The 12,728-nt window shown below is 37.2% G+C and overlaps 1 protein-coding gene across 8 annotated transcripts in view; it reads left to right on the top strand.

The window, feature by feature from the left end:
- Window positions 1-12,728, top strand: part of NBEA (neurobeachin) — a 672,618-nt gene that overhangs the window by 549,620 nt on the left and 110,270 nt on the right. For all 8 annotated transcript variants that reach the window (XM_040267082.1, XM_040267084.1, XM_040267081.1 and 5 more), the window contains one exon: window positions 11,577-11,689. In XM_040267082.1, the coding sequence (XP_040123016.1) occupies window positions 11,577-11,689 (113 nt within the window). The remainder of the gene's footprint in view (window positions 1-11,576; window positions 11,690-12,728) is intronic.

Raw genomic sequence — 12,728 nt, 5'->3', positions numbered from 1 at the left:
ATACTGGGGTGGGTTTCCATTCCCTTCTCCAAGGAATCTTCCCAACCCACGGATCAAACTCAGGCCTCCTGCACTGGAGGCAGACTCTTCACTGTCTGAGCCACCAGGGAAGCCCACCCTGAGCAGTATAGACAGAGGTCTTCTTTCTGGTTGGGACAGCCTTTGGGTTTCTGAGCCAGGACACACAGATAGTAAGGGGAATTTGAGTGTCTTCCTAACTTCTTTTGAATAATTGGGGTCTGTTTTATTTGGTGACATAAAAAATGTATAGACCACAGTGTTAGTCAGCGTTAGTCACTCAGTCGTGCCCGACTCTTCGCGACCCCATGAACTGCAGCCCACCAGGCTCCTCTGTCCATGGGATTTTCCAGGCAAGGATACTGAAGTGGGTTGCCATTTCCTTCTCCAGGGGGTCTTCCCAACCCAGGGATTGAACCCGGGTCTCCTGCACTGCAAGCAGATTCTTTACTGACTGAGCTACAAGGGAAGCCTCAGGTGTTTTTTAAAAGAACGTATTAGATATTTTCCTTAATATGCTTATAACTAAACATTAAAGTCTGTCTATTGTAGACAATAGAGTAAAAAGAAGTATAAAGCGGGTGAAGAGTCTCCCTGCAATATGGGAGACCGAGGTTCGATCTCTGGGTCGGGAAGATCCACTCGTGAAGGAAATGGCTACCCACTCCAGTATTTTTGCCTGGAGGATCCCCATGGACAGAGGACCCTAGTGGGCTATAGTCTATGGGGTCGTGACGAGTTGGACACAACTGAGCAACTTAACATTTACATTTAGGAATCAGAGCATTGCATCTAGTCAGGTGAATGAAATATAAGGGAGCATTTTAAGACAGCTGATGGTTAAGTGTTGAATAAGTGCTGTAAATAGTGAATGGTGCAAGAGCTAAGCAGACCAGATGAATTTTAAGAATGTGTTTGGGGAAGAAAAAAAAAAGAACAGAGCTTTACAAATTTCTGCCAGTTGAATATGTGATATGTGTTCAGTAGACATGAGTATCACAGCTTGGCTACTACTGGAGCTATTGGTTAACAGCCAGACTATAAAGAGCCTGAATCTAGGAGTCAGTATAGTTTTGTAGTAGAAGGCAATGCAATATGAAATTTTAGGAAAATTAAACTGATAGCTATATTTCACATGAATCAGGAATCAGATTCCTTAACGTTAGGAAGAGCTATTAGGAGAGCCTTTAGGACTCTAGATATGAAATCGACTTGTTCATCATTTTAACAGAAACTGAACACTTCTACTATGTGGCATGTACTGTGTTTGGCACTAACACTTCAGAGGAGAGCACTGCATGGTTTCTGCCTTTGAAGGGGTCATGGTATGCTAAGGAAAACAGATGTGTATACCAGCAATTCCAGCAAAAAGTAGTAATTATTATAATGAGAAAATATACGCCTGGTAGCTCAGCTGGTAAAGAACCCACCTGCAATGCAGGAGACCCCGGTTTGATTCCTGGGTCAGGAGGATCCGCTGGAGAACGGATAGGCTACCCACTCCAGCATTCTCAGGCTTCCCTTATGGCTCAACTGGTAAAGAATCCGCCTGCATTGTGGGGGACCTGGGTTCAATCCCTGGATTGGGAAGATACCCTGGAGAAGGCTACCCACTCCAGTATTCTGGTTGCAAAGTCGGATGCGACTTTCACTTTCATTTGAAGTCTTAAATCCAGAAGGCAATATACTTACAGGAAAAGTTTCTTGTAGTCTTTTCATAGGCTTCTCTCATAGGCAACATTTAAGTTGAAAATTGAAACAGAAATAAGAATTCACTAGAAAGTAAAGCAGAAGTCATTCTAAGAAAAAAGAAAATGTGGGCTCAAAAATTGGATTACAGTTGTTGTAACAAGTATGGCAGGGAAAAAAAGTAAATAATTTAATGCACAGTGTCCTTATACAGAAAGTAGAAGTCACTGTAATATACTCTAGTTTGCTGCTGCTGCTGCGTCGCTTCAGTCGTGTCCCACTCTGTGCGACCCCAGAGACGGCAGCCCACCAGGCTCCCCCGTCCCTGGGATTCTCCAGGCAGGAACACTGGAGTGGGTTGCCATTTCCTTCTCCAATGCATGAAAGTGAAAAGTGAAAGTGAAGTCGCTCAATCGTGTCCGACCCTCAGTGACCCCATGGACTGCAGCCTTCCAGGCTCCTCCGTCCATGGGATTTTCCAGGCAAGAGTACTGGAGTGGGTTGCCATTGCCTTCTCCATACTCTAATTTAGTTTGTTTACAAAGTAGGTCCCCCGCCGAGCAGTATTAATATCACCTGGGAACTTAGAGACGCAAAATTTCAGATTCCTTCTCAAACCAACTGAGTCAGAAACTTGAAGTGAGGCCCAGCACTCTGCATTGCAGGGAGCCTTCTAGGTGGTTCTTATGCTTAAAGTTTGACCATGATTGGTCTAACCATTTAAGATCTAATTATCAAAACAAGATTTACATATGAAAGCATATAGAACATACAAGAAAGCATGCAATCAAGTGTCATTAACTGTAATAAAAATTTAGAGAAGTGAGAGATTAACATGACTTAGTCTAATCAAGGGAAGCCTCATAGAAAAGATGAGCTTTGAATGTATTCTAAGGATTTTGTCATATGTAGACAATTGTGTGGGTAAAATGAACCTTCATATAAGAGTAGAAGACAACCTGAAAAAGTTATAAAATACATGCAGAGGTACTCACCTGCATGTATTCCTGCAAATTCTTCCTTTGCTATCGTCTTGAAGTTCTAAGTAGAGGAGCCAGCTTATATTGAGCACCAGCATTAGTTAAGCCGAAGAACTGATGCTTTTGAACTGTGGTGTTGGAAAAGACTCTTGATAGTCCTTTGGACTGCAAGGAGATCAAACCTAAAGGATCAAATCCTAAAGGAAATCAGTCCTGAATATTCACCAGTCCTGAAAGGACTGATGCTGAAGCTGAAACTCCAATACTTTGGCCATCTGATGTGAAGAACTGACTTCTTGGAAAAGACCCTGATGCTGGGAAAGATTGAAGGCAGGAGAAGGGGACAACAGAGGATGAGATGGTTGGATGACATCACTGACTTGATGGACATAAGTTTGAGCAAGCTGCAGGATTTGGTGATGAACAGGGAGGCCTGGCATGCTGCAGTCCATGGGGTCACAAAGAGTTGGACGCGACTGAACTGAATTGAACCAGCATTAAAGAGTTGGGTGATGCTTTTATAAAGAAGCTTCACCAAAGCCACTATTGAGTACTTGATTAGGAAGCAGCTAGAATTACCTATTTTCCTGAATTGTGGAGAATATCATATATATCCATTCATCTCTTCTTAATGGAACACTTTTCACAGTTCTTTAAAGGCAGGACTCTAAAGGATCCTAGAATAAAGGGAACTATAAAGATGTTAAACTGTACCAGGACCACTTTTACTAACACAGTTCTACTAAATAATCATGTGGTTTCATTGCACAGTTTTAGGGATATAGTTATTGTTCAATAAATACTTAAGTCAATTGATTGAAACTTTAGATTTATCAGTGTTCTTACTGACACATTATATTTAATTTCCTGGGTAACCCAAAGGCAACAAATGGTTGGCTTATATTTTATCATAGTCTTCTTTAAACATTTCTTTAATTACTCTTAATATCAAGATTCAGGAAAAATATTTTTATTATTTCTTTGTTAAGTCTTATTATTTCTTTTTTAAACACTTCTTTAATATTAAAAGCAGCATTCAGAAAAAAATGGTAAAAGTTAATGTTTGTTGAGACATTTGTAATGTTGCAAACACTGTTTCCTTCTAAGTGTTTTCCATTAAGTGTTTTCCTTAGTGTTTCCACTAAGTGGTTCTAAGTGTTTTAGGTGTATTTACTCATTCAGTCCTAACAACAGCCCTGGTCCTTAACTCCATTTCATCAATGAGGAGATGAGGTACAGAGAAGTAAATAACTTGCCCACGTCTCAGAACTAACTAGTGAAGTCGGGATTCTAATGTAGGTGGTTCAGCAGCAGAGCATCAGTCAACTTCTGTACCACACTGTCTCAGGATATTCATGGTGCTGTGCAATTTTTACCTCATCAGCCTTAATCCATAGCTACTCTTAAGACTGAAAAAAAATTAATGATTCTTCAGTTCAGTCTCTCAGTCATGTCCGGCTCTTTGCGACCCCATGAATCACAGCACGCCAGGCCTCCCTGTCCATCACTTTTAATTCGTATTTCATCAAAAGAACTTCTGATGTTTATTTACCATCATGACTTTTGTCCATAGGAATATGCTAGCAATAGATCTGGGCCTTGAATTATTATCTCTATTGTAGACCCTGGTTCATGTTCAGTTGGGTCTCAGATCCAGAGAAATAAACTCTGAGACAGAAATGTGCAGGAAGTTTATTGGAGAGTATCCTTGGGATCAGTGTCTGTAGGGGAGTGAGGAAAGTAGAACAGAGCAGGAGAACTTGAGCCCCAGAGTAATTGTAGGAAAGGCCTCAGCAGGTCCCACAGGAAACCAGAAGCTGGGATACCTTTCAGAGATGTCTTGCCCTGAGGCAAGGTGGCCAGGCCTTTGTTACCTACACTTAGCAGTCAGTGGATGGAGACTCCTGGGAAGGACATAGAACCTTGGGTGAGAGGGCTTTCTTCTGATGATAACGACTCCCGGGGAATGCCGCCAGCCACGACACGACACGAGCCACACAGTCACCAACCCCACATCCAGGATGGAGTGGTTCTCAGAATCACCTGGAGGGCTTGCTGAAGCACAGCTTTTGATTCAGTAGGTTTAGGGTGGGGCTTAAAAGTTTGTATTTCTAATAAGTCCCCAGGTGATCCTGATGCTACTGCTCCAGTGTCCACATTTAGAGAACTGCCATGTTACACCTATATTCTTACAATATACCTTACAATATACCTTACAATAATTGTCTTAATCTCCTATAGCATTCACAGCTTCTATGGCACTGTCTGTCCTATGAATGTTGGCACTTAAGGTAATGTGCCCTTAACATTTTATGTCTGTATCACTTCTTTCCAATAAGATTATGAAGTCAAAGTTTTGTTCTATAAACTCTCATCAAATTGAGCTGATTTAATATTCATACTCTGTGTTTGCATGATTTTATAATCTATTATGTGAATGCACTAGAATCGCTGGATGAGGGATTCTTTAATTTCCTGGATTAGACAGAAGAGTTATAGAATAGAAACCGATTGAGAAGATGAAACAACTGTTTCTGGCTTCAAGTTTTTTAAAATATAGGTCAATGTGACTTAATAAATCCACATGTTCTGTAAAAAATATTCCAGTAATTCTCCTATAATCTCAGATTTACCATTTATCTCCATAACGTTAACATGAAATGTGAATTACATTTTATGACTCATTTCTTGCTATCTGTTTCTTGAGGTCTCTCATAGTTGGACAATTTGTCTTTTCTCCTTCATAGATTCTTTTAAAGATAAGACTAAAGCAGACAGAAGCAGTGTCCTAGTATTAATACAATATGTAGATTTTTAGACCTTCATGTGACATATGTATATATATATATATATATACAATTGCATATAAATAGTTTATATATGTGCATTTTGTAAAAATGCTTCACATAGTAAAAGAAGCTTATCAAATATTCAAAAAACATACTGTTTTGAAAAGTCACCTAAAGGCCTGCAAATGTTTTCATGGCCTTTATTTTGTTATATTTATAAATTTAACAAATACACTATAGAAAAATGGAAATATAGAAAATTATAATTTAAAATATAATTTTAAATTTTAATAATAAACAATTAATTTAAAATTTTTAACATTTAATTTAAATAATTTAAAATTTTTATCAGTCCTAAGTCTAGCCATATATATCATATTTAAGATTTTGGTGATTTTTCTGTGTGTGGTAATCTTTAGGAATTTGCTACACCTAAAGGTTTACATTCTACTCTTCGCATCTCACTAAATAGTATTTGAAAGCATAATCTTTAAAACTACATGAAAGTCTAGCATAGAACTGTTCTAAAATTTATTTAACTATTTTGAAACAACAGGGTTTTTTTAATTTTTAAAGATATTTAAAGAAATTATTTTTTAAAGAACAAAGCTAGTGGAGGTGATGAAATACCGGTTGAGCTATTTCAAATCCTGAAAGATGATGCTATGAAAGTGCTGCACTCAATATGCCAGCAAATTTGGAAAACTCAGCAGTGGCCACAGGACTGGAAAAGGTCAGTTTTCATTCCAATCCCAAAGAAAGGCAATGCCAAAGAATGCTCAAACTACTGCACAATTGCACTCATCTCACATGCTAGTAAAGTAATGCTCAAAATTCTCCAAGCCAGGCTTCAGCAATATGTGAACCGTGAACTTCCTGATGTTCAAGCTGGTTTTAGAAAAGGCAGGGGAACCAGAGATCAAATTGCCAACATCTGCTGGATCATCAAAAAAGCAAGAGAGTTCCAGAAAAACATCTATTTCTGCTTTATTGACTATGCCAAAGCCTTTGACTGTGTGGATCACAAGAAACTGTGGAAAATTCTGAAAGAGATGGGAATACCAGACCACCTGACCTGCCTCTTGAGAAACCTGTATGCAGGTCAGGAAGCAACAGTTAGAACTGGACATGGAACAACAGACTGGTTCCAAATAGGAAAAGGAGTACATCAAGGCTGTATATTGTCACCCTGCTTATTTAACTTCTATGCACAGTACATCATAAGAAACGCTGGGCTGGAAGAAGCACAAGCTGGAATCAAGATTGCTGGGAGAAATATCAATAACCTCAGATATGCAAATGACACCATCCTTATGACAGAAAGTGAAGAACTAAAGAGCCTCTTGATGAACGTGAAAGAGGAGAGTGAAAAAGTTGGCTTAAAGCTCAACATTCAGAAAACTAAGATCATGGCATCTGGTCCCATCACTTCATGGCAAATAGATGGGGGAAGAGTGGAAACAGTGGCTGACTTTATTGTTTTGGGCTCCAAAATCACTGCAGATGGTGACTGCAGCCATGAAATTAAAAGATGCTTACTCCTTGAAAGGAAAGTTATGACCAACCTAGACAACATATTCAAAAGCAGAGACATTACTTTGCCAACAAAGGTCCGTCTAGTCAAGGCTATGGTTTTTCCTATGGTCATGTATGGATGTGAGAGTTGGACTATAATGAAAGCTGGGCGCCGAAGAATTGATGCTTTTAAACTGTGGTGTTGGGGAAGACTCTTGAGAGTCCCTTGGACTGCAAGGAGATCAGCCAGTCCATCTTAGAGATCAGTCCTGGGTGTTTATTTGTAGGACTGATGTTGAAGCTGAAACTCCAATCCTTTGGCCACCTGATGTGAAGAGCTGACTCATTTGAAAAAACCCTGATGCTGGGAAAGATGGAGGGCAGGAGGATAAGGGGACAACAGAGGATGAGATGGTTGGATGGCATCACCTACTCGATGGACATGGATTTGGGTAGACTCCGGGAGTTGGTGATGGACAGGGAGGCCTGGTGTACTGCAATTCATGGGGTCACAATGAGTCAGACACGACTGAGCGACTGAACTGAACTGAACTGAAAGAACATTAAGTTTTGGAAGATTTTCAGTGATGCTTAGAGTTTGACTAAAAATGCGAGTTCAACCTCTAACTTCCAGAGTTGACCTAAGTTCTGTTTATTGTGCTTCAAAAGATACAGCCTTTGCCTCATTTTGTACTTTATTAGATAAGACTATGAACAAGGTGTTAAAATCTGCCATTGAAAAAAAATAGAATAACTGCTAACATAGCTTCATGTGAGTGATCCCGTTAGGTTTGGAAGGTTTCTTGAAAAGCTTTCTGAGTTGTTTTTTATATGATCAGCTAATGAATTCAGCACAACTTCCTCAACCCCAACCTTTTTCTCCTGTTTAGCATTTTCCACTTTTTTACTCTGTGATGTACAAGCCCTCCCTGGTTAATTATGTATATATTTAGCTACTGCATGTGTTGGGCTTATTATTGTCATCTAATTAGATGTAACTTGAACTGCTTGCTTCTAGAAAAATCATTAAAAATTCTTTCCTAATGACCTAGAGATGACAAAATGTCTGTAAAGTGTGAAGAAGCAGACAAGCACAGGAACATCGCTCTTAAAGAGTGTTAATCCAGATGCTGCAATCATCTAATTAAACAATATTTTGCTGTCATTAACATTTTCACCAAGGAATTGCAGTTATAATTTCTTTGTCAGCTGTCTCTAGATCACTTTACCTTCAAAACTAAAGTGCCATATAAAAACATTAAATTGGATGGTTTAATTAAAAGTTTTTTTTTTTTAATGAAGAAACGTATCTAGTGTTTCTGAGATCTCATTTACTGTGCTTCACTTTTATTGTTTGAGTAGATTAGTATCATAAGCTTATGATATTTAATATTCGTCTTCCAAGATAAGTCTTTATAAGCATAGTTAGTAAAAAAAAAAAAAAAAGCTTTTCACTTATTTCTACTGGGAAAAGAAAGGAACCCTACCAATTACAGCACAAGGTTATTTACTAAATTTCGATTATCCAAAAAAATTCATAAATACCTACATTTACCAGAACCTAACAGGTATTACTTTGAAAATATTTCACTTTTTTGGTTAATTTTGTAAACAGCAGTTGTTGTTGTTGTTTTGTTCCATTTCACAAAGATGTTTAATAAAATAATTAAAAATAATAATGCTAATTTGTGGCTAAAACTTATAAATGGAAAATACCAGAGTACCAACTTCATCCATGAGGGTTTTAAATATATGAGTTTTTAATTAAAATCAAGAATATATATTTACTGTCTATGTTGCAAAGCTTTTATGTAGAGATTTTTATATAAAAAGATTTTAATGTAACTGTCAGAATAGCTATTTATATTGTTTATTGTATTTATTAGATTTAAAATGGCTTTAGTAATTTAAAACTTACCAAAGTTTTCTAAGCATTTATTTTTAAAGAATCTTCCAAAGATTATTAAAAGTGAATTACAAAAAATGCAGGACCGGTTAAGTATGGTGAGCTGTGACTGTTGGCAGCCATCAATTTGTGTGTGTGTGGTAAAGAGTATACTTTCTTTTTAAAAATTTTTTTCTAAAAATAGCATTATGTCTTTTATTAGAAAATCATTTCTAGAAAAAGCCAGTGTCTTCAAGTATGGTCTCTATTTTTATTCTGTTTGTGCTTAAACAATACATTTAAGTACTGAGTTAATGTAAATTGGCATTTTATTTATTTTATTTTGACAGTTTTTCCTTGTTATGAAATGTCATCAGAAATTTTTAAAAAATATTATAACTTTCAGCTGTTCATTTATTTATATAAGTAATATGTTACATAAATAACATCAAATTAATCTCAGAAAATACACATATATTGGAAGACCTCGCTTTCATTAAAATCTATAGATTTTTGAGGAGAATGGTAACTGAAAGAATAGCAGAGCACTAAATATGCCAGGGAACTACTTGGAACTCTAGAGATAGCTCTGCCCAGCCAGGCTACATTCCCTGTGTATGTGCAAGCGTAGAAAACACACCTGAGAGTCATCAGGGTTCCTAGGTTAACATGAACATGAACTCCCAGTAATAATATTAAATTTTAGATTTCATATTGTGTATTTTACAGTGACTGCTTTAGAAGAATGTCTCCATATTCTGCTAAAGAAAAACTTTAATTAAAAGGTTCCAAATTCTTGTTTACTCTCATCACTGTTATTCATCACAATAGAGTTGCAAATATAAAGTAAGCACATTCATTGGCTGCCAGTATGCCCTTCTACTGGTTTAACATGCATGCTCACGAGGCCATTCTCTCTCTTGTGCACTTCTGTGCCTTTACACAGTCCTCATCCTGCAGTTTCCATTCTTTATTTGGCTTATGTTTGTTCATCTTTTAAAATCTAGCTCACTTTATCCCATTTTTATCACGTATATATTCATTCCTTCAACAGATATCCATCAGACAAACAGAATATTCAACACACAGACTTTTGCTTTTTATTTTTAAAGTTCAGACCCTACATTTTGGAGTTTACAGGACTAGTGGAGAAGCAGACAAATATTAGCTTTAACACATCTTCAACAGTGCTATGGCAGAGAACAAAGAGGAAATCCCAACGTTACTCTCACCTCGTTTCAGGAAATGCAAAGTAGGAGTGACGTTCTGCTTTCTTTCAATTGCCTTCATATATGATAAACACCTACATTAATTTATGCATTTAAAACAATAGGTATTTTTGTTGTAAAATGCAGAGATTCACATAAGAACAGATAAAACAATCACCCAATAAAATGTTTACTCAGTGAATTAATTAATTTGGTTTCATGCTTATAATTGTTAACAGATTTAGTTCTTCCTCAGATTATGTGTTTTTTTTTCTATTTCACAATCAATGACCAATTGCTACAAGAGTAGGTATCATTTCATGTCAGTTCTTGAAGATAGATAAGAAAATGTATGTATATCTGTGCTACTGTTTTACTAATATGGTGTGTGCAACAAGGTGTACAAGATGAAATCCATATCACTAATATCAGGAAAATGGCTGTTTTTTATGGGTTTGAATGGAAATCTAGAAAGTCGTATGTTCAATTCATATCATATTTTTACAAGAAACAATCTTGTCCAACAAAAGTTGTCTTTGGACCCTGTTTCCTCAATCATGTTTCTCTTAATTTCGTCTGATCATTTGTAATTTCAGCATCAGTTTATCAGGGTGAGCCTGTGCTGTGCTCTCCCTAAGTTTGCCACAGCCCCCCAGGCTTCAGTATCCTACCCCCCCAAAATTATTATATCTAAAACTAAAAAACAAACAGGAAAAAATATCCAGCTAGCATTCAGCAGCTCTCTGCTAAACTGAAACAACATAATAGGAAAAGAAAATTTGTGAGCTTAAGGAAGTGAAAAAAAAGTGCTTGACATCTGCCCCATTGCTTTTCCATACTGACTTCAGTGTGCTTCCATTAACTTGAAAATTCTCTACTTTGATTGTCAAGAGAAGCACAATGTAGTATTCAGTGTGCTGGCAATAGAATTTTTAGATATATACTCGGTATAATAGAATACCATCACATGATCTGCAAGTGGGCAGGCCAGCTGGTGACCTCCTCCACAATCACTTTCAGGGAACTTGGCCTACAAGCCTCTGCTTCCGAGGTGACGGTAGCATCTTCATCATTTATAGCTGGAAAGAGATGGAACATGGAGCATCCAAGTGCCAGGTTGCAGTGAACCAAGCCTGGAGGTGCTGATATCAACTGTGTCACATTCTGTTGATTAGAACGTAAGCCCCATAGCCATAGCTACTCATAAGGGAGCCTAAGAAACATGGTCTAGCCCAGGAAGAAGAGAGACTGATTATGACGGATAGCTAGCAATCACTTCAAGTTATCTTACAAAAAAGTAATTCTCGTTACTTACTTCTAAATTAATTATTATTGAGTGAATTCACTTGAAACACATTGTTATAAGTGCTTTTGATTAAATAAAGACATAGTTCAATAAACAAAAGAGTTACTTTTCTTCTGCCATGCAATAGTTGCCTCATTGATTATAAAGACGGTCAACACTTTCCTCATGTCTCTCTTTCTTTACTAGGACGGACATACAATGATCTGAACCAATACCCCGTGTTTCCATGGGTATTAACAAACTATGAATCAGAAGAGCTGGATTTGACTCTTCCGGGAAACTTCAGGGATCTATCAAAGGTAACTTTCAAATACATAGAAGTCAATTTTCTTCTTAAGGCTATATTCTAAAAACATTTCTACCAGAGTATGTATGTTCAATTAGTGTTGTAAGAAAGGTAAAGCTGAATATCTCCTCTTTTTGTACTCAGCATCTAAATTTCATCAATCCTTAGCATAGGAGTTAAGCTATAAGAAGTTAAATTAGTACTAGTATAGACAAAATGAAATGGCTATTTAAGAAATAGCGTATGTAAGGAGAGGTTGTTCTGATATTCTAGGTTTTAAAGGTTCAGGCCAGAGACTTCAAATTAGTACAAAATATGACCAATAATTTATGTGATATATTTCTTAGATGATAAGACATGTTAGCTTAACTGTAGTACATACATACATTGGAGAGAAGCTTTATAAGGAAAAAGAAAGTAGGACACAATAATTTATCAAGGATCTGTTAAGATAAAAGAGAGAAGATTTGTCCCAAAAATAGCAAGAAGAAATACATAATGGATGATAAGAATAAAAAGCCAATTTTTGGTTCGTTCACCTCATTTGCTGAGACTAAACTTAATGTGGGATATGAAACTCTTTGAAATTCAGTGAAGAACTAGGTACTCAGCCCCAAAAGCTTCTCTCTAGCCTCAGCTAATGTCAGAGCCAGGCTGTAAAGTTTAGATAGTTTAGCCATTTTAAGCCTCAGCTCATCCACTCTGGATTTTCTGTCTTCCTTAGTTGTCTAGTTTAGTATTCCACAACAGCATGAAAGGCATATGTGCATATGTGTATACTTTTGGTTTTGGCAGGGAGAAGGTTAAGGAGCTCATGAAAAAGTGTAGCATAAGCCCTGCAAGGCAGGAAAGTGAGCAGTATAACCAATTTAAGTTTAATCTCACAGACAGTTTTTTACTTAGCACACCTTCTCTTGCCTTTTTTTCTTGCCTTTGAAAATTAGATCCACATAAGTTGAAGTTCTCTATGTCACTGCTTACAGTTGTGGGAGCTGAAGCCATTCTCTTTGCCTCCATATCTCTATTCATAATATGAGAATAAGTCCTACTTC

Source organism: Oryx dammah, unplaced genomic scaffold (genome assembly GCF_014754425.2).
Source record: "Oryx dammah isolate SB20612 unplaced genomic scaffold, SCBI_Odam_1.1 HiC_scaffold_24, whole genome shotgun sequence".
In the NCBI taxonomy this organism is placed as follows: Eukaryota; Metazoa; Chordata; class Mammalia; order Artiodactyla; family Bovidae; genus Oryx; species Oryx dammah.
This window is presented reverse-complemented; position numbering and strand designations above follow the sequence as displayed.